Source organism: Haliaeetus leucocephalus, unplaced genomic scaffold (genome assembly GCF_000737465.1).
Source record: "Haliaeetus leucocephalus isolate CR32 unplaced genomic scaffold, Haliaeetus_leucocephalus-4.0 Scaffold306, whole genome shotgun sequence".
NCBI lineage: Eukaryota > Metazoa > Chordata > Aves > Accipitriformes > Accipitridae > Haliaeetus > Haliaeetus leucocephalus.
In genome coordinates, this window is record NW_010972742.1 from 1,764,101 (window position 1) to 1,785,360 (window position 21,260).

At 55.2% G+C, this 21,260-nt stretch overlaps 2 protein-coding genes across 2 annotated transcripts; one reads left to right on the forward strand and one right to left on the reverse strand.

Annotated features, from left to right (window-relative positions):
• The first annotated feature begins 1,013 nt into the window (after nt 1–1,013).
• Nucleotides 1,014–6,322, forward strand: PHF19 (PHD finger protein 19). The gene is made up of 13 exons (XM_010570771.1): nt 1,014–1,205; nt 1,478–1,559; nt 1,674–1,769; nt 1,844–1,944; nt 2,064–2,212; nt 2,569–2,664; nt 2,865–2,933; nt 3,995–4,115; nt 5,156–5,223; nt 5,337–5,507; nt 5,605–5,692; nt 5,995–6,080; nt 6,223–6,322. The coding sequence occupies exons 1-13, from the start codon at nt 1,014–1,016 to the stop codon at nt 6,320–6,322; spliced, it is 1,419 nt and encodes a 472-aa protein (XP_010569073.1).
• Nucleotides 6,323–11,356: 5,034 nt separating this feature from the next.
• Nucleotides 11,357–17,656, reverse strand: CUTA (cutA divalent cation tolerance homolog (E. coli)). Its single transcript, XM_010570772.1, has 5 exons — nt 17,529–17,656; nt 13,770–13,829; nt 12,441–12,486; nt 12,032–12,081; nt 11,357–11,459 (listed from the first exon to the last, which is right to left on the reverse strand). The coding sequence occupies exons 1-5, from the start codon at nt 17,654–17,656 to the stop codon at nt 11,357–11,359; spliced, it is 387 nt and encodes a 128-aa protein (XP_010569074.1).
• Between the last annotated feature and the right edge of the window lie 3,604 nt (nt 17,657–21,260).

Below are 21,260 nucleotides of genomic sequence, written 5' to 3' on the forward strand. Positions count from 1 at the left end.
CCGTGTCCGTGCCCGCCCCCCCCCCCCGGGGGGCCTCCGGGGGGAGGGGGGGGGGGGGGGGCGCGGAGCCGCCTCCGCTTTCATAATCAATCGCTCCCGACGCGAAAATCCCGCTGGGTGACATGTCGCAGCTCGCTGCTGCGGCTCCTGCCAGCCCCGGTCCCGGAGGAGCTCGCTTTTTCTGTTGGTTTTTTTTTTTGTTTTTGGGGTTTTTTTGGGTCGCACCCGGTTTACTGTAAGTTCGATTGCTCCTGCCCGTTCAGGCTGTTCTCGGGAAACGAGAGCGTTATTAATAGCACGATCCGGGCAGAGCTTCCAGCACGGTGAGGTTTTGGGGTCGTGATCGGCAGCGTGAGGTCACGCGTGTCGCTGCGATGGGAGCAGCAAAGCAGGGGGAAAAAGGGACTTTCAGGTCGGTTTAGCGATGTCTGTTAAGGATCGCAACTCCGGCCGCAGGGTGGGGGTGGCCGGCTGAGCACCCGCCGTCCGCCTTGCGCGCTTCAAACCCTCCGGCAGCGAAACTCGGCCGCTCGGTTTCGCTCGCTGCGTGTAGTGCTGCCGCTTCCCCGCTCGTGCAGCTGTCTCGTTGCTTTGGGAGCCCGCGAAACTGCTAGGAAACTGTGAATTAAAAAAAATCCCGTTAAATCTAAAGCTGTTATCCCTCACGTGCCCCTTCCCGAGGCTGGGGCCGTGCAGGCCTGTGGCGTGTCCCCGTGCCCCGCGGCGGGGTGGCTCTGTGCTGCGGGAGCCGAGGCAGTTGAGGGGTTAATTCACTCTTGCTGAACAGTAGCAAAGATCGCGGCTGCTCCCTTGGATTTCACGCGCATGAACCCGGCTCGTCAGCACTTGGTTTGCGGGTCCTGAGCCCCCGCTGGTGGGGCTGAACCAGCCCGGGGCTTGCTGCTCCCCGGCAAAACCCTCCGGGATGCCGTTGCTCGGCCGATGGGCGCATTGTGTCGCGACGCGAGGGCAGGGCGACGAGCGTGTGCGTCCGTCCCTTCCAGGCTCTGCTGATGGAGACCGCCAAGCTCAACCCCATCATCCGGGATGTCTACGCGGCCGCTGGCCGTGTCCAGCAAGCCCCGGCTGCCGCCTCGGCGCGGAGGGGCAGCGGCTGCCGAGAGCTCATGGTCAAGCTGACGGAGGGGCAGTACGTGCTGTGCCGCTGGACCGACGGGCTCTATTACCTCGGAAAGATCAAAAGGGTAACGTGGGCACCCAAAAGGGTAACGTGGGCACCCAAAGCGTAGCTAGTGCCGCTCCCTGGGTCGGCTCGCGGCTCGGAGGGGTGCTGGCCTGGGCCCCGACATGCCTTTGGTCAGAGGGAGCGTTTTGGGTTGACGTCCTGCCCCTGGGGATCACAGCCCAAACCCGACTTCCCGCAGCCACAAGAGGCAGGGCCACTCACCAGGGAAAAGAGGGAAGCACTGGGAATGGGAGCTGACGCCCGGCGGTTCTTCCCGCTCTCTCCCCGCAGGTGAGCGGCTCCAAGCAGAGCTGCCTCGTCACGTTTGAGGACAACTCCAAGTACTGGGTCCTCTGGAAGGACATCCAGCATGGTGAGTGCTACCCCATTCCTCCCTTCCCACCGCCACGCCGGGGGTTCCTTCCCGGCGCCACGGAGACGTGGCTGCGCCTCGCGTGTCTCCAACTCTGCCGTACCCATCCCGCAGCCGGCGTCCCCGGGGAGGAACCCAAGTGCAACATCTGCCTGGGAAAGACGTCGGGCCCCATGAACGAAATCCTCATCTGCGGGAAGTGCGGGCTGGGTGAGTGCGGGCGCGTCGCCCCGAGGGCGAGGGTCCGGCCGGACCGGTGGCGCTGATGCCGAGCCCTCCCGCAGGTTATCACCAGCAGTGCCACGTCCCGGTGGCGAGCGGCGGCGAGGGTCCGCTGGGAACGCCGTGGTTCTGCCGCCGCTGCATATTCGCCCTGGCTGTGCGGGTGAGTGGGCTACCCGGGACCGCCGGCTCCGCGTGCTGCCCACCCTCAGTGCAGCGGTGCAGGATGCGGCCCACCGGGCGGCTGTGTTGACCCCCTCCCCGTCCTGCTCGCTCCTGCAGAAGGGGGGGGCCCTGAAGAAGGGAGCCATCGCCAAGACGCTGCAAGCCGTCAAGATGGTGCTGTCCTACAACCCCGACCTGCTCGAGTGGGACTCCCCGCACCGGACCAACCAACAGCAATGCTACTGCTACTGCGGGGGCCCCGGCGAGTAAGCCCCCTGCCTGCGGGCCGGGAGGGTCGTTGCATTTGGTTTTGTGGGGAAAAACGTTCGCAAAAGGAAGATGGGATCGGGGTGGGGGTTTTTTGCCCCCGAGAGAGGAGTCCCTAGCTTGCAGGGGACTGCTCTGGGGCCAGTGGCTTTGCAGCCTGTGCTGCCTCTGCCATCGGGGTCTCCGCTCGCTCCCGGAGGCGTTTGCACCCACCTCCGTGGTGGCAGAAAATACAAGTTAGGGCCAGACTTTCTGGCCCCCCTGGCCGGGGGGGGATGTCCATGCCTGGGAGGGGGCTGGGGCAGTGGTTGCCACATGCTGCCCTCGCCATCGCCCACCTCCTCTCCCTCCCCAGGTGGTACCTGAAGATGCTGCAGTGCTACCGCTGCCGGCAGTGGTTCCATGAAGCCTGCACCCAGTGCCTCAACGACCCCATGATGTTCGGAGACCGGTACGTCCCTTCTGGACTTTGCTGGGTGGGTGCTGGATGTTGGAGCTGCTCGTGCACGGATACATTCCCAGGCTGTATCTCCCCGATCCCGGTCCCGCAGAGCCCCGCTCCTCCCGGCCGTGCTGTCGCTGTTGGCACCTGGAGCACTGTCCTCACCCCAACCCCCACCCCCAGCGCTCTCCCTCCCTGATGTTTTCCAGGTTCTATGTGTTTTTCTGCTCCGTATGCAACCAGGGACCTGAATACATCAAGCGCCTGCCCTTGAGATGGTAAGAAATGGCCCCAGCTCCTTTGGAATGTGCCGGGGTGGCCGTAGGGCACCGGGCTGGCCGGTGCCCGGTGCTGCCGAGCCCTCGCCCTGGGGCCAGCCCCGGAGCTGGGTTTCAGCAGCATGAGTTCGCGGAGCATGTCCCGCTCATCCCAGCACAGCCCTGAGCTGGGGCCTTTGGTCGGCTGCGGGTCCCGGGTGTGCAGCTTCTCCTGCCCAGCCCCACGGGGCTGTTTCCCAGGGAAGCTGTTTCTCGATAAGCCCCAAACCTACTGTTTGTCCGGGAGCCAAGGTACAAATTTGCCAGAAGATAACTGCAGAAAGCTATCAGGTGACAAGTTGTCAAATTCTGCGATTAAATACAAGTGTACAAGTGGTACTTTCTAGCGTACCTTGATGGTCTAAAAGTATATGAACTGTGCCAGCAGCCCAGCTTTTCCCTGCTGTTCCCCTTGTGCTCGTCTGCGGTGCTGGTGCTAACGCACTGCTGGGATGCGGCTGCCTCGGGGATGTTGCACTGAGCAGCACAGCAGGCTGGAAGAAGAACAAGGGAAATCCTGCACGATGTGGTGCTTGGCTTTCATTTTCAGAGATGCAAGTGTAAAATCCCACAGGATAGATTAGGTTGTTAAAATAGACAGTCTATTTTCATGTGAATAAGAGCCATCCTGCTCCCGTACTTAGCTGCAGCAAGAGCACACGGCTGGGGCTTATTAAAAAGCTGGAAAACTGGGCATTCATCCTGGAAGCAGCATGTCCTCCAGCTCCTGGGCTCAGGGGTCTTGATGTTTGGGGTTCCCCCCAGCTGCAGGCAGCATCCCACCCCTCCCCAAAGCTCAGGGGATGCTGTCCTGGCTGCAGCATCCCATGGGATGTGTCTGGGCCAGGGCTGGTACCCCCATGGAGTGTGGGACTGGTCCCAGCTTCCAGCGAGAAGGTTTTGGGAGGTTTGTGCTGGGCACTGTGCTCAAGCAGCGCTGGCGGAGCAGAGCATCGTGGTGGGTACCGTCTTGCTGGGGAGAGGGTGGGCTGCTGACCCTCTCGCCCCCTTTGCTCCCGCAGGGTGGATGTCGTCCATCTCGCCCTCTACAACCTGGGCGTACAGAGCAAGAAGAAGTACTTCGACTTTGAGGAGATCTTGGCCTTCGTGAACCACCACTGGGATCCGCTGCAGCTCGGGAAGGTAAAAACGCGCAGCCCAGGGCCAGGCTGGAGAGCAGCCGCGGGGAGGGAGAGGTGCTGCCAGGGATGTAAGTCATGGCCGGCTGTCCCTGAAACCTCGGCTGGGAGGGACTGGACCCTCCTTTCCCGTGGCAGCCGAGCCCCTGAGGCTGGGGCAGGTTGGCCGGTGAAGGGCAGTGCTCGTGGTGAAATGGCGGGGCAGTGAGTTCTGCCCCTTGTTTGGGTTGGCTTCCCCCTCAGCGGCCGCCAACCTCGAGGTGTGTTTGCGTCTTGCTTGTTGGGAAAGGGTCGGAGCTTTGGGAGTGCCCGCTCACCGTGGCCCAAGCCGGCTGCTCCTCGGCCGGTCCCCGGCAGGGAAGGAGCTTTAAAACACCTGCCCGGTATCTCTGGGTGTTTGCACCCACTGGGAACACACGACAGTTCACCCACCCTGGGGCTGGTGTCGGAGCAGGGTGTCCCCATCGGGCAGCGTTGGAGGATGCTGCTCCCGGAGCCAGGAAGCAGTGCTGAGCCCTGGGCAGAGCCGACGGATCTTTCCTGTGGCTGGGGTGCAGCTGGGGCAGGCCAAGGGTGAATGGTGGAAAGGGATGTGCCCGCGTGTTGGCAGTGCCACCGCGCCAGCAGCCCCGCGCCGACGAGCTTGGGCATCTCTGCAAAACCCCCGGTTCGTGCAGCGCTCGGCACGGGCGGCTCCTGCTCAGAATGAGCTTAATCGCCTTCCTCTGCACTGGGATTTCCCTTTGTTCGGGTGTCATACCTGGCAAGTTTCCCGGTCGGAACTAGAGCTGGGAGAAGTGCTAAAACCCAAGCATGTTGGAAACCTGTCACCGCGTCGGGACGGATCGGTTCCCTGCAGACGCCTCCCTCCCCTGCACCGAGGGCAGCCGATGCCAAACCCAGGTGGCTCTGGGCTTTGGCTTCCCTCGCTCCCTGACCTTGGGCAGGAGCCGAAACCCGGAGTTCGAGTTCCCCCGTCTGTTTAGTTTTTGCATAACCACAGCGGGCGCCGAGCCCTGCCTCACCTCTGCTGTCTCTCCGCAGCTGACGGGCACCCCAATCTCTGAGCGCGGCCCCCACCTCCTCAATGCACTCAACAGCTATAAAAGCAGGTGAGCCCCCGGGCACGGTGGGGTGAGGGATGGGGACAGGATGGGATGCGGGATGCTCCTGTGGCCGCCCCCTGCCCCCGGCTAAGGGCTGTTTCCTCCCCTCTGCCGCCCAGGTTTCTGTGTGGGAAAGAAATCAAAAAGAAGAAATGCATCTTTCGCCTGCGGATCCGCGTCCCACCGAACCCCCCCAGCAAGGTGCTGCCAGAGAAAGCCCCCGGCGTGGGCGAGAGCAGCTCCTGCGAGCTGAAGAAGAGGGGAAAAAGCAAATATGTCCATAAAGACAGGTGAGTGGCCAAATTTGCCCAGGCAGCCCCCCGCAGCACCCCATGCCTGCGCTCCCCTGGGGCGACCCGGCAGCCTCACCCCCTCCTTGCTTTGCAGCCTGCTGCCGCGGCAGCTCCAGCAGCAGAAGCGGCGAGCGGCACGGCGCAAGAGGGCCAAGTTCCTGCTGGAGGACGCCATTCCCAGCGTGAGTCCTTCACCCCCTCTTCTGCGCGACCATCCCGGGATTTGGCAGCTGAGTGGGACCCCCCCCCCCGCCCCGCACCCCCAGACCCATCCCTGGGGCTCCCCGTGAGGTTCCCCTACTCCCACGGGCAGGGAGAGCCCCTGTCCCTCGCCCTGGGGTTTGCAAATGTTCTGTGCCAAGCCCGCTTCCCAGGGGCCGTGGGAAGGAGCGTGGTGGTGCCTGGGCAGAGGGTGACGATGCCGGGGCCGCGGGCAGCACCGCTCCGCTCGGCAGTGACGAGTGAGCTTGTTTTCGCGGCGCAGAGCGACTTCACCTCCGCCTGGAGCACCAACCACCACCTGGCCAGCATCTTTGACTTCACACTGGATGAAATTCAGAGCCTGAAAAGGTCCGTGCGGCTGGCCCCGGGGGTGCGGGTGGCGAGGGAGGGAGGTTTAAACACTCAAGTGCAAAGACAGGGCTGGGGAGGCGGTGGGGGGCCGCGGTGCATCTCGCGCCGGGCTGGGGCCGATGCTGCATCCCGTCCCCAGTGCCAGCTCGGGACAGACGTTCCTATCGGACGTGGACTCCACAGATGCCGCCAGCACCTCGGGCTCGGCCACCACGAGCCTCTCCTACGAGTCCAGGTGAGGGCTGTGGCCCCTCGCCCCCTTCCAGAGAGGGGTCCCAGTGGCACGGCCAGGGGGGCGAGGGGCTGCCCCTTTCCCCTGCAGCACTCTTGTGTCCTGGCACAGGGATGTCCCGCATCGGGGAGCCTTTCCTCCCTGCCTCCCAAAACAGGCTGGTGGTCCCAAAGTGGCGCTGCCTCGCTGGGTGTGCAGGGTCGGAGCTGTCCGTCCTTGCTGGGCTCACCCGAATTCCCGGCGTGCTCCCTCCAGGCTCAGCAGGCGCAGCCAGCATGGTGGTGGGGGGGGGGCACCTTTTGGGTGCTGCCCTCACCCCTCGTCTGTCCCCTCCCTCGCAGCCAGAGGACCGTGGGCAGCCGCAAGCGCAAGCTGGCAGCGCCAGCCTACGCCTCGGCGGGGGCGAAGAGGAGAGGTGGGGAGACGACGGGTGGGCGCCCGGCCGGGGGCACCCCCGAGGGCAGCGAGGCAGCCTGCGGCCCCGACCGCCCGGACGACGGCATCGACAGCCACACTTTCGAGAGCATCAGCGAGGATGACTCCTCGCTCTCCCACCTCAAGTCCTCCATCAGCAGCTACTTCGGGGCGGCGGGCAGGCTGGTCTGCGGCGAGAAGTACCAGGTGCTGGCGCGGCGGGTGACGCTGGAGGGGAAGGTGCAGTACCTGGTGGAGTGGGAAGGCACGACCCCTTACTGAGCCCCGCCAGCCCCTCAACCTCTCCCGGAGCCAAACCAGAGGAGATCGGGATGATGGGGAAACCCTCGCTGTGAAGTAGAGGAAGGGACACTGGCCTGCGGAGAGGGCTGGGACCCCTCCGTGCTGGGGGTCCCGGCCGGGGCCGGCTCCCCGGGAACCGTCACGGATGGAGGCAGTGCCGGAGCTGGTGCCGTCAGCGGTGCTGCCCGGGGGTGAAACCCGCAGCCTTGCCGCTGTATTTTTTTTTTTTTTTTTTTTTTTACTTTAACAATTGTTATTTTAATGGCCATGTATATGCAAAGAGCGTGGCCCGGCTGCGCTTTCCTGATGGAGCCTTTGGCCGAGCCCGAGGCACCGTCGCGGTGGTGGTAAGAGCAGCGAGCGGGTCTGGCCTTTCCAGAAGGGTCCCCCCGGCATGGCTGGGCACCCCTTGGGGAAGCCCCTTTGGAGGGCACCCCACAACCTGCTCCCACAGACGGACGTTGCACCGGTGCCCGGCACACCCTGACTTATCCCCACGTCCAAGCCTTACAGAGCAGACTCGAGGAGGTCCTGCTGCTAAAGCAAAAAGCACCTCCCTCACCTGTGCTTTCACAGCCCGTCCCTGTGCCCATAGGAAACTGTGGGCAACTCTCGCCAGAGCCAGTATATGGGGTTTTCCTCCTCTTCATAAATCCATTCATTAAAGGAATGTGGTTTGTTTTAAATGAGGGGAAAATGCCATGTAAACAGCCCACATGCAGCCAGCTTTCGTGGTCGTGGGGCAGACGTACGTGGTTGCTCTCGTCCCGCAACCTGGACTGTGTGTGATGCACCAGCTTTGTTTCCCTGTTCTGACAATCATGGTCTTGGAAGAGGTCGGCCAAAAGATACGCCTTTGCCTTAAAACCACGACGGGCATTTCACAGACTGGAGCCCGAGGCCTTTGTTCCCACAGGAATCTTCATCCTCAATGTGCCAAACGAGCAGACAAACCAAAAAGGCCGAAGAGGACGGCGGGAGCACGGGGAGGGGGCTGTACTGGGGTCCCCGTGGCCATCCCTGTGGCCTCGTGGCTGTGCCTTGCTGGAGAGTGGCTGCGCTTTGTTACTGGTGTAGTGTCAATGTTTGTGAACACGTGGGGTTGGTTTGTCTGCAGAAGAGAAGGAGCAGCCCCCTCCTTTAACTAAAGCAATACTGCCAGCTTGTTCAGGAGCAAAGTGGTTGTCTTTTTAAAAAAAATTCTACTATCATCAGACATATTTGTTAGATTTTTTTCTAAGAGAGAGATATATATATTTTTAATGTTGTCCTCCTTGTCTCTCCCCCATCGCCACTGTGGCCGTCCCATGGGGACTGAGGGTGGGCGATGCTGGGGGGCTGCGTGGTCCTGCTCTGTCAGCACACTCTGTCCTATAGCCCCATCGTTGTTCGTACACGTGCTTGCGGGATCTGCCGACCGGAGGGTGAATTGAAAAGGTTGTTTTATGAAAAAACTACTTGGGAAAAATTCATCAGTGTAATCGGCACGAGGGAGCAGGTGATGCTTGCAAACCAGAGGCCAAAGTGTGGTCCTTAAAAATAAACTTTGGCTTCAGCTACTGCTAAAGTAACGTAGTGGGACACCCATGAAGGGGGAGTTTGCCAGATGTTTTAATTCATCTAGCAGGCACTGGGTCTTTGTGCAGCTGTGAGGTGACAGTGCTGGTGACAATGCCTTGTGTGGGGCCATGGTGCAGAGCAGCAGCTTCTCTGCAGCCCCGGGACGTGCCCATGGGCTTTGGGCCAGGCACAAGCTGCTTCAGTGCCCATACTAGGAGCCTGAATATTTGGCTCGACAGGTAAAAGCATTTTAACTCCTTTCTGACGAGTTGCCCAGTGTTGCGCTCACTGGAGAAGCTGTTGGCCTCTTGTGCGGGGCAAGGTCCGGGAGACAAGGCTCTGTCCAGCTGCAACCATAAGATGGTTTGAGCCGAGCAGGGTCAGATGTGCCTTGGGGAGAGGTGCTTGGCACCCTGAGGGTCTGCATCTCGGCTCATCCAGAGGGGAGCACCTCCAGAGGCACCCTGTCCTTTTGGGAGACGTGCTGCCAGGACCTCCCATCCCTGGCAGGGAGAGCTGCAGCTCCTGCAGCCAGCTGGGTCGCTCCCCATCCTTGCCTTTGCTTTGTCACCAAAGGATCGCTTAAAGTATTTCCCTTTCATGAGTGCCTATGGAGCCCTTGTTACTGTCCGAGTTGCTGCCTGGGGGGCCGGGGGCTGCCAAGAGCCATGCCAGGGCTGAGCGGGGTTCTTCCCGCGGGATGTGCCAATGGACATTGCACTCATGGGAGCACCCACAACATGTGGCCCTGGTTCCTCTCCTCTCCCTCTCTGTTCCCTTTCCTTTCCTCCTGGCCTCTTGCTGAGAATTGAATGTGGAGCCTTTAAAAATATTTTTGTTGCAGAGTATATTTTGCATTAGCTGTAATAGATATTATAATGACTCTGTGCACCTTCTAAAGATTTATGAGTTCAGGTTGCTGCTTGTAATAACCAACTCTCGTTATATCCAAGTTGTAATTAATATGTCTGATGTACAATTAAAAAGTCTTTTTTTTTAACATCACTGGTTCTTTGTGGTCTCAGGATTATTGAGTTTGGGCACTGGGGGTCAGTGTGTGCAGTGGGCAGATGCCCAGTGCCTGCCACGATGCAGCTGGTGCTGCTGGGTCACGTTCCATGCCAGGGTGAGATGTGCCCTCAGCTGGAGAGATGCTGCTGTGAAGCACAAGAACGGCAGAAGGACGCGAAGGGGCGAGTGTGGGCGCAGCCCGGCGGGGTGCAGGGACAGGGACACCCCTTGCAGCAATGAGGTCTGTAGAGAGGGGCTGCCCTCACTTGCAGTCCTACTGACTGGTGAGGTCTCAAATGGCCCCCATCCACTTAAATCTTAGCTTAAAACTTGCACATCGCACAACGTAGCTCTGGCAGGGCTAAACAAAGCTTAGCTTTGGGAGCAGTGCAGATCCTGGCCTGGGGGTGCTGGTGCTCGCTTCACGTGCTTTGTTCCTTTTTGCCAGGCAAGGTGTCTGCCTGGTTCCCTGTTTCTCTGGATTTAGCACTGAAAAGTTTCCTGCTCTCAGAGCTCAGACCATTTTCCCTCGTGTTTTCTCTTTCCTGCACCTACGAGCCTTCCCTGCGCTACCTCTGACGGCTGATGGGGCCACACGAGCCTGCAGGCACAGCTCAATGCCTGCAAAACACCCTGTACCACTTCTCCATGAGCCCGAGACGAGCAGGTGGGAGCCAGTGGAGCATCCATCAGCATTGAGCTGGAGAGAATCTGCAAACTCATGATGGGCCCTTCCTGCTGCCCAGTTCACTGCGGACGCTGCGCCTGTTAACTGCGACAACATGTGAGCCTACCCAGGTAAGAAACACTCCTGTTTATTCCCTTCCCAGTCACATAAATAACTCAATATTGTTCCATAAGTTATGCCCCACTAAACTATTAACATGAGCATCTTTTTACAAGGTTAAACTTGGCCTGGGTAGAAAGCCACTGTTCAGGTGTGGGTAGGGGATGCAGAGCTGTGGCGATGCTCTGCAGCTGGGGATGCCCTGGTCCTGCTGGCACTTGGTTTCCCTGAACTGGCGGTGGATGTTGCCCAGCTCAGCCCGGCTCTCCCCGGCTTGGCAGGTAGCGGAGGGTCAGTGCGTTGCTGCTTGTGGTTCCTGGTAAACGCTTGCAGTGTCTGCTCAAGTTTGCTGTTTCCTTGGATTTTTTGAGACTTGAACCAGCACGTTGCATGACAGCAGGAGAAGGTGTGAGCTGGTGCATCGTGGGGTGCCCGGCCACATCCTGATGCCTCCAGGCTGGGGAAGTAGGAAGCAGAATGGTGCAGGATGCTGTGACAGCCGCTGTGGGGGAGCAGGGGGGCCAGGCAGGGTTTCAGGCACTGGCTGCAGGGATGTACAGCACTGGAGGGGCTGTTGGGGGCTGCCAGGCCATGGCTACCAGCTGGCATTTGCTGCTGGTGGCCTGAGACAGCCCCCAAATGCTGCAGTGTCCTGACTTGAGCATCTCTGTGGATCCTCATCTGCAATGTTACAACAGCCCTTGGTTCACGTGGCCCTTCCCCACTTCAGCCTGTGCTGCCTCTGAGCTGCTCGGTGCTCCCTGGAGCATAGGGTCAGGCCAAGGAGGGGATGTTTCGAGTGCAAATGAAATTCCCAATCCCAAGCTTCTGTGTTATAGCAAGCCCGTGAAGATACAAACTGCCTCCCTGTGTGTGTGTAACTCCTGTCTGCACAGTGAGACCAGTGCGGCTCAGCAAGTTTCACCCCGTCTTCCCCAAAAGCGAGGTGCTTTCTGCACTTTTCAGTTAGTCCCGTGGGACACTTTCCTCTATCCATTTGAGGTAGAGAGGGTTTCCTTGGTCAATAGGCAGGCTGATGATTTCAGGAATTTCGAAGGGATGGATGGATCTAAAGTGGAAACAGACGCAGAGGAACAGTGTCACTGACAGCCCCTCAGCAGAACAGACCCTCTCCCACTCGCAGGCGCAGGAAGCAGAGGTCTCCGCTCCCAGCCATGTGCGCCAGCCCTGCCCCATGCTCTCCACTGACTTCAAAGCACCCGCATCTTCTTTTTGCCACGTGAGAATTTTGCTTTGACTTTGGGGTTTACCACAGCCAGCAGCTGACTGCCAGGGGCCCTCGCCCAAAGCTGCCTGTGCTTACCACTTAGTGCTTGGGATATGCAGGAAATCCTGCCAGGAGGCAGCCAGGGAATAATCTGTGTTAGGAGAAGGAGAATCCCTCCTTGTACCCAGTACAGAGGGGCTGGTTGAAGCCCAACAGTTGATATTCCTGCCAACATTTTCTTTTTTGCCAGTGCCATCTCTGGGTTTTTCTGGCTCACAAGGTACATCAGGAGCACTTAAACCCCCACCCTGGATGGGAAGGGGCTCAAGGAACCTGACTCCCAAAGGCTGAGCATGAGATGGCAGCCTACCTTGGGTAGGAAACCCACTGCTCCAACGGAGCCAGAGCCTCACCTGACGTAGTTGGACAATTCGCCTATTTTGGATGTCCTTGTTTTCACTAACTGTGGAGAGTAAAAAACAAAACAAAACAAAAACCAAGGGAGAAGTATAGGGGACAGAGCAATCCTGCATGCGCAGTTCCACTGCACCCATCCAGCATGGCCGGTGGCCTGTGGTGCGATGGGAGCCCTTCCTGGGCTCTTCCCTGGGGGATGTTCCCTGTGGTGGCAGGATGAGGGGCTGAGCCAGGCTGCCGCCCCCAGACACCCCTGCCATGCCTGCAGGGGGGTGCTCGGGGTCCCTGGGTACTGTCCCAAATCTTGGGCAGGTTGGTGTCACCCTCCCCAAACCACCCTGCAACCCCTTTTGGCTGGGGCTGTCTGGGATGAGGACTTTCATGACATGGGGAATTGCCGCTTACCAGCAGTATTTCAGTAGATTCTTCCAGTTCCCCTTTCCAGAAATACCTGGATTTAAAAGAAAAGAAGCATCAGCAAACACAGCTCTGGGTGCAGCCATGCTGATCCCCTTTGGGGGGGGGGGGGTAGTTTCCTTGCTTGGTGCTTTCTGCACATGGCTGTTCCTTTACAACGTGGTGCTCAGGAATCATTGCTGTCCTCAAAAGTCTGCTGTGCATGCGACTGTGCACCCTGGATTTACAGACTAGAACCTCCTCGGCTGTGCCAGCCTCGAGAGAGCTGCCCAGGGAGGATGGCAGGGCAAAGGACCTGGGACTGGGACGGCCATGGTGGGGGGCTGTGCGGTGGTGGCCCTGCTCCAAGTAGCAGCCAGGAGACGGTGCCTGCAGGGACTGCAGCATGGCTGCAGCTGGGAGGCTGAGCGTGGCAGCATCACGCTTTTTTCCTCTCTTTCCCTGCAGGAGAGGAGATGTACTTCTTGTGAGTCAGATATGACCTTTCAAAACATTTATGTTGACAGAAGGCCATCATGATTTCATCTGCACACTGGGTTGCTGTGCGAGGAGGTATTCAGAGGCGTCGCAGTGTCTCCTGAGCGGGACACGGAGGAGAAACCAGCTGGAGCAGGCAGGGCTGTGCATAAGCAACTCGGCTCCGGCTCATAGGGAACGAAGCATAAGGGGAAGAAGGATATTACTAGCTTTGCCCTATTTCAGTAGCCTCAGCTGAGCTATGGGAGAGCCTGGGGGGATGCCCTGTGAGGAACCCCTCCTGTGGGGAGGCTGTGATGTGGGGACCCGCTCCCCTCTTCTAGCAGGGCTAGGCCAGGGTGCTCCTACGAGCAAATGGCTGTTTTGGGGCTTTGTTCATTAACCCCTCTAACAAGTGCAATCGCTTTGCATGGATGGCTGAGGATACCTGCAGAGCATGGCTGGTTGTATTTCAAGGTCAAAGATACTGTTCTTCCTTGCTGCTTAATACTGTAAAGGCCTTTTCTGCTCCCTATCTTAGCTTCTTTTTAAATCCTCTAAAAACAGGCGCCATGGCCTCAGGACCATAAATCACCTTGCTCTTTGCTAGATCTCTGTGTAGCCAAGTAACCAAGAAATAAATGGTCCCCACTGGCAGTTGGAGCATCTGCACTCCTTAATAAGCTTAGCGCACTTTGCAGGTGTGAGGATCGTCTCTACCATCTGCAACAACAAACAGACCCAGCAGCCTTCTGGAAACTGCCTCCTCTCTCCGGAGCCGTGGAGTATCCATCTCCTCCTTCACCCCCCTGGGGAGCCTGGGTTTGCCTCCTCTGTTGGGGAATATTCAGCCCAACTTACAAGGCCGAGCTCTTCGGCAGGATGTTCACGTAGGCAGCCAGCTTCTTATCCATGATGGCCCTGGGTGAGACAGGAAGGGGAGTTAGTGCCTGCCCCCAGCTCGCTGCGGCTCAGTGCTCGCCCCTAGCCACGGGGACATTCCCTCGTGCTACCCCTGACTGCCAGCAGCAGCTTTGACCTTGCAGATGTGGGATTTGGGGTTAATTATTACCCTGAGAAAGCAGAGGCAAAGGTGACCTCCAGCTGGAGCTGCTTCAGCTCAAGTCCTCCTGGCATGGCTCTGGGACCCTCCCCACCATCCCTCCCTGCCGAGCAGGAAGGTTGGGTGTTGCTCCTGGCCTGGAGCAGCACACAGGACCTCTGCCTCACATGGTGCGAGGACCCTGCCCACCATCAGCCCTGTGCCCATCTCGCCTCGGGGACACCAGGGCAGGGGCTGAGCCACGGGACCGCGAGAACTGGGGCTAGGATGGACACGAAGGGCTTTGTTTCCCCGTCATGTATTTATGCTGTCAAACTGTGCCTCTTACTCGCATAGCAGACTAAATGTGGATCTTGTTAAATTAACAACATCAAGGTTTTTCTACCCAAAACATCCTAGAAATCTGAAGCCCAAATAAATTCCTTCCCTCTGGCTGCCTCCTTTAGTTGTGGGCTGATTTGTTATTGCAGAGCTGCTTGGGTCTGCCAACAGAAGTGATATTTAAGTGATTAAAGAGCACTGAAGCAATCTCAGGGTGGATTTTTAGAACTAGGTCAAATGTTGTGTCTTCTGACCACAGCAATGTCTGGGCCCTTCTCATGGAGATGGCAGCCCCGTCCCTCTTGCAGGCTGCTCTGTTAAAGGCTCTGCACTAGTGACTTCACCTTTGGTTTTAACACTGGCCTCACCAGGGACTACTTTGTACCAAGTGCTTTGACAATGCAAACATTTAACTTCTAGATGACCTTGAACTGCAGGAGTTACTAGATCTTGGAAGGCTCAATTCAACAACCTGCAAAAATTAACTCTTAGTGAGGTAAAGATTGAAACCCATTCCAATTAACTACTACTCCAATTCAAAACACTCTCCAGAATGCTTTTGGCTCAGAGCAAGTTAAAATTTATTATCCTTACATCCAGGGTATGATACAGCCTGGAGGTCGCTAAGAAACTCTTAGCTTTCAGAAAGACAACATTATGAACTGTAAAAATAAGACAGACTTGGTTGCTGGCTGCCGTGCCCCTGAAGATGAGCAGAAGGAGCACAAGAGGTGCCTCCCCCGTGGCTGTGACCTGAAGATACCCCGGCCAAGGTGCTATTGTGCAACTGCATCATGCCTTGCAACCTGGCCTCTAACCCATAAGGAAAGCTGGGTTCTTGTCTGAATGTGCATAAGCTCCTTTGCACGTCTTCGTTATCAGCCCTGCTTTCTCCCTCTGTTTGTAGAGGTTTCTACCTTGCAACTACGAGCATAAGGCAAAGGCTCTGCTGCAGGACAGGGAGGAATTGGGAGCAGCCCAGGTGCTGGGAGGAAAGCAGCCCTTCCAGACGATCCTACAGCATCTTGCCACTCCAGCAGTGCACTGGAGAACCAGTGCATGGACCCAGCTAACTCGTGGGATGGGGTTTAATGTTTAAGCACAGCAAGGAGACGGACTTCTCTCTGCCGATGGCTCAGAGGGACCATGGCCTGAGAGGCCAGCTATCCGAGGAGGCTCCGGGTTGTTTTCTCTCACCATGTGTAGCCAGTTCTAGGCATTTAATGCTTGTCGAGCATCTTGAGTTAATCTGTAGACCGACAAACTGCAGCAGCATGAGCGGAGATATCCCCGCTGCGTTTGTCATGTCAAACACATGGCACAAATCATTTTGTTTTTGCTGCCTGCAACTTCCAAGTCACTTTAGCACAGGAATCTTTTGATTTGGGTGAGTACCTTCTAATTGCTTCTGCTCTGTTCCACTAAACTGTGATCCTAACTGAGATCCTGAACTTTGTTCTAGCAAGCTGAGCGGAAACAAGCGGCCACCATGGGAACGGGAAACATTGTAAGAAGCTGAACGTGATCTGTGGAAAATGTCTGCATAATACATGATATCTTTGGGCTGGGTACTTAATGTGTGTTTCTTTGTCCCTGCCTCACAGTAGGCTCTGAATTGAGACGGATGAAATATTAATAAGAAGAAAAGCAAAGAAAGTGATATGCACGAATCTAAGGCGGAACCAGAGGCTGACAGGCTGCTCTGGCATTAGATAAGTTATGTGAGCTGTAGTGGCCACACCATCCAGCCCAAAGGGGTCAATTTCTCACAGCAGGCACAGGGTAGAGGCTAGATCTCCTGTGTAGACTCAGGGGTTTCTTCTGAGGATTTTAAGTTAATAGTAATCCAGATAAACTGGGTTAGAACTGATGCAACAAACAAGCCAGATGCTGAATTCTACCTGCAGCTAATCTGCTTTCACAAACCTTGAACTCCTTTTCCTTAAAGCCAGTGGAAAATTTCCTTGCAGACTGATCCATCAGAGTGAGTGCTCCACTGAGCAATGTAAAGAAGAATAAACATGACAGCACAGGAAAAAAGTATGTGGGAAAATGAGTGTAGAAGCCCTGTGTCATCCCCTACAACCACAACTCATTCATCCAAATTCCAGAACAAAGGAATAATTACTCCACCAGTAAAACACCAAAGTACATGTATCTATCTTAGCAATGGGGAGTGATTTATTTCCTCTCCCTTCCCTGCAAGATAAAGAACAAAGAGTGGAAAACATTTGCAAAGCTGTTAAGATTAAGCATTTTCAGGAACTGAGGCTCTTTTCACCAGCCATGTACAGTTACTCCTTTTTTCAGAAGACATTAAGCAGTACAGATATTATTCTATTTGAATTTCTTAATACAGTTGCAGTATTTAAGGTGACACAAAATCCCTTTCAGTAGCCTGTCAGTTCCTGAATGACTGTTTGGGAACACTTTACAGAAGACGGAGAGTTTTTGGCAAGCGGCAGGGTAGCAGGGAAAACAGCGCAAGAGGTGTTGCAGGAAACTTAATGGTCCATCATAAACATTTCCCCAGTCAACACAGTTTCAGTACTTTGAACAAACCAGCTATTGAGTCACGGACTGACAGATGTGTGAAAAAACCTCTGCATGCAAAATACATGCAAAGTATCTCATACATTAAAAGAGAAATAAAAAATAAAAAATCAAGGTAAAGCCCTCATTCCCTGAAGTTTGCCTGGTGAGCAGAGTGCAGGCTTCCAGGTGGTACCTCACAAGTGCTTATTCTGTGTTTGATGTGGACCACTTTTGTCTTTTACTTATTTTCATGGCAGTGTACTGTGCTTTGTCCCTCTCCATAAACACCTCTCCTGGAAATTGTTATCTGTGTTGTTCTAGAGAAAAAGAAAGACTGTGGCAGATCAGAGAGCATGAGGCTGGGGCTTAATCCATCTGAGGACCCAGAGATTTAGGGCCATGGCTTTAAAATGGGTCTTGAAAACAAAAGGCAGTGGAATGAATTGAGAATTGGTTTGATGTTACCGTGGCATTGACTTCAGAGGCAATTGTCAGCTTTCTTTCAGAAAGCACAGCTCTTTGTAAGTGAATATGTGATACAGAGAGAGAGAAAGAGAGTGTAAGAGAGAAGGAGCCCCATTCGGGTAGAAATGCAAGTACAGAGAAGTACAGATCCTCTCGAGGGACAAGGAAAAGCTTTATTCCACAAGAAGCCACTTTTGAACAATTCTGAGCAGACAAGCAGGGAAGCATCTCTGTACCTTGCAATATCCTTGGCAATTTGCTCATTGAGACAGTTGATGAAGGCAATGGAGTGGGTCCCAGAGATGTAGCTGCCGGTGACGGCAGAGTGCAGCTGAAGAGCGAGACTCCTCAGCACCGGGTACATCAGCAAAGACAGAGTCACTACCTAAAATGCAAAACGTTATGAATGATGATGTTAGGTGAAATACTGCATTTTGTAAAACTAAGCATTTACAATATCTGTGGCTCAAGGGAAGTCTCCAGTTTTCTTTCAACATTACAGTAATGCTAGTTGTAATTTAAGTGAAAACATGCTCATAGGGAGATTCTTTCCCCTCCAATGGGGCCAATCTAGTACTGTGCCAAGTGCTCAGGGCAGGAAAAGGTCAGTTTTTGAGGTTGTATCAGCCCAGAGGTGCCCAGACCTCTGCTGCAGGAGGTCACACCCCAGACTAATGGGTGTTACAGACCCCACCACACAGCCTCAGCAGCCAGGACTGGTTTTCTGAAGAAGGATAAGGAGGTAAGTCACTGATTCTCTCTGTTAAAATACATTTCTATTGCAAAAAGGAGCAGGAAGGGAACCACCAGGCGTGGCTCCCACACCAAGCACATCTTTCCTGCTGAGGACACATCTGCAGCCATCCTTTAGCTGTGTGCCCAGGGTAAGGCATGACCACCCCTCTGGAAAACGGTGGGGACGGGACCCTCTGCCTCCCCAGGGATGTGGAAAGGAGGAGAGCAGTATGTCAGGTAGGGGTAGGGATCTGGCTATGGGAAACAGATTTGGGCTGGAGCCTAATGCGGGAGCAGAGCCCCAGGAAGCCTGGGGTAGTACAGTCTGCACCAGGACCTGGAGAGCTTTCGTTCTGCCCTGTCAGCGCAGGACAATTAGTCCCTTCTGCTGATAGATGTTGTGCAGCCCACCCAGGCTATGATACAGACTTACACAGCAGGCAAGGGAGGGTAAGACTTAAATGCAGGTTTTAAGTTCATCTTAATTATCTGATACTAATAGGACAGTGAAATTGGATCCTTTTGGGCACAGAAATCCTAATGGATGTAGCCCAGGTCTGTAGGGCTGTCTCTGTCTGACTGGGCTGCGGAAAACAGTAATGGTCTCTCAGTGGACTGGCAGTGCAGTGGCAACAAGTTGGTTTTGCTGTACATAGATGCTATTCCTGGCAAGCCCCTTAGCTGCTCTTTGTGCTCACATGCCATAAACACAGTCACATAAAAAAATATAATTATCTCAGCGGGGACGTTGCTGGAATAGCAAGGTTAATTTGGTGTGCTGAGTAATAGCTGAAGGATGGTGCCTGTACCCGGGGCTGCAGCGCTCGCTGTGTCTGCACAGCTGCTCTTCTCTTTGTCTTTTGTCTTGTTTTTGAAACAAACAGCATCTGGCCCTTATTCAACTACAGTGATAAAAAAATGCTTATAAGACTAAGAATATATTCCTTTTTTCCCCCTTATTTCCACTCTCCTTTGTCCTCTGAAAAAGCTCCCATCACAGGGCCAATGTCAGAGGTGTTTTTTTTTTTAAAAAGATTGAATTAAAAAAACATCTCTTGTCACCACAAAGACAGGAGCTCTTTTCCGTTTGGAAAATTACTGATGTGCTATATTGGTTGTCTCCTCTTTTCCAATCCACTTGAGGAAATATTCTTTGTTACCACAAGGTTTCTCATAATAATTTTTAGAGCTTCTTTTGTGCTCTTTTTTCTGCTAAGCCATTTAACAAATATTATGCAACAAATCCCAGAAGCTACTCAGATAGTTACAAGCCAAACAGAGATATGCTGGTGTATCTATTTTTCCAGATTAGAATCTAATCATGCTCCCTGCTCAGGAAAAAAAAATCCAACCTGTTCAGCACCGCGATCATTAATCTTCTTGGAAGATGTATGTGCATGTGATGAGGAAATCCCCATGAACATTTGTGACTGAATATTAGTACAAGAGTGACCACTATCTTGTTTTTTGGTGTGTTCCCCCCCCCTTTTTTTTCCTGAAAAGAAAGATAAAAGCCCCCTCTTTTTTCCAGAATAATTGTATTTGGCAAGGGATTGTGCAAGAGTGAAGGAGTGAAACTTCAGGTTTCCTACCTGATAAACCAAGTAAACTCATGACTGCCAAAATTTTGAAGTGAACAAAACTGAAAAACCTGCTGTGAGATTTTAAGTATTTCACTGAAAAGCACTGACCAGCAAAATGATAGTTGAGTTTAGACAGACTAAGATTTCTGCAAGATTTGTTTTGGATTTGGTGAACTAAAAACAGCTTTAGGGTTTAAAATACCACGTTAGGACTTTTTGCCTAGTTTTGATGAGGTTCTGTACCAAAAAAAACCCCCAAAACCCAAACCAAACACAACTTGTGGCAATCTTGAGTATGCTGTGAGCTTCCTCAGCGCAAGTGGAAAAAAACTCCTAAGAAATTTGCTTTGCTCTCTGCAGAGACTGAGAGTACTTTCCTTCTGCATTATTTTTTTTTTTTTTTTTTTTTTTTTTTTTCCCCAGAGGTTCCCTTATAAAGGTATAGGCAGAGGCATTCCACGGTTGCTTCGGTTGGCGTACACCGCGCTCCCCGGCGGGTCACCCGCGTCCCCCCATCCCAAGCACGGAGCCAGCCCTGGCAGCGCCGGAGGGCTCCCACTTACCAGCAGCACGGTGCCACGGCCTGGCCGGGGACAGCCCTGGGCAGCGGGCAGCAGCGGGCAGCGCTGGCTCAGCCACTCCATCTTCCCGGCCGGCCGGCCGAGAGGCTGCGTCCCCTCCGTCCCTCCACCTGCTCTGCCCTGAGCTGGGAAGGCTGCCTGGGAAGGCTGCCCGCAATGAGCACTAACTCCTCCTCCTCTTCCTCCCCAGCTGCCTGGGAAGGCTGGTACCCGCCTGCCCGCCCCAGCGTTGGGCTGAGGCGTGGGCCCGTGGGCCAGCGTGGCGTCCCCACAGGCCCTTCCCTGCTACCCCGAGCCCTGGCACCCAGCCCCTCTGTAACCTGCTGCCTGACCTGCACAGCCGGGGTGGGCAGATGCCAGGGCCCAGCACCCCCAGAAGTGGGGTCAGAGCCGTAGCAGGGACAATCAAATATACCCTAGCAGTATCGGTGCTGTTATCAAAACTGTCTGCGCCAACGTCTGCTGGAGGAATCTCTCCCTCCCGTCTAAGCACTGGGGTGCGCTGGGATCCTGAGACACTTGCTGATGCCATTTAGCGATTCTGCTTTAATTTTACCACCTATAAAATAGGTATTTTCTCAGATTTAATGTTGCTGGGGCTCTGCACTCTTTGTGTAGAAACTACTAGGAAGCTGCTAAGTCCCGTTGCGTTGTTTGGGCCTAAAATGCCCCGGTAAGCAATCCAGTGCAGAGGAACAGACAACTCCATTCTGTCTCACACTGCAACTTAATTACGCTACTGCCAGTTCCCATAAGCCATTAGGAAAACATATTCATTGTCAGCTCACAGAAGAGAGCACTTCTGGTGCAGCAGCCCCAGCTGGGGTTTAGACCCGAGCCTGATGGCTGCGTCCCGGCGGGCAGGCACTGGGAGAAGCTGAAGTTGCGCTGCCGGCTCGGAGGCCTCGGGGAGCCATGAAATGCCCCCAAGCTCTGCAGTACGGTAACAGCCATGTATTGGCTCCACGCAACCATCTCCCCTTTTGTCCATGGGCTGAAAAAAATGATGTTTTCCTCTGCTGGTGTGACGCAAACCCCGTGTTTTCTTGCACCGTCAAGTGGCCGAGCT

Bases quoted from the DNA above. Each gene is read 5' to 3' on its own strand.
- PHF19 (XM_010570771.1), top strand. From the start codon at position 1,014: ATGGAGACCGCCAAGCTCAACCCCATCATCCGGGATGTCTACGCGGCC. The intron at 2,665-2,864 runs GTACGTCCCTTC...GATGTTTTCCAG, and splicing joins CCCATGATGTTCGGAGACCG to GTTCTATGTGTTTTTCTGCT. The intron at 5,224-5,336 runs GTGAGCCCCCGG...TCTGCCGCCCAG, and splicing joins CTCAACAGCTATAAAAGCAG to GTTTCTGTGTGGGAAAGAAA.
- CUTA (XM_010570772.1), bottom strand. From the start codon at position 17,656: ATGTACCCGGTGCTGAGGAGTCTCGCTCTTCAGCTGCACTCTGCCGTC. The intron at 13,830-17,528 runs GTACAGAGATGC...TGTCTCACCCAG, and splicing joins ATTGCCAAGGATATTGCAAG to GGCCATCATGGATAAGAAGC. The intron at 12,487-13,769 runs GTAAGTTGGGCT...TTTTAAATCCAG, and splicing joins CTGCCGAAGAGCTCGGCCTT to GTATTTCTGGAAAGGGGAAC.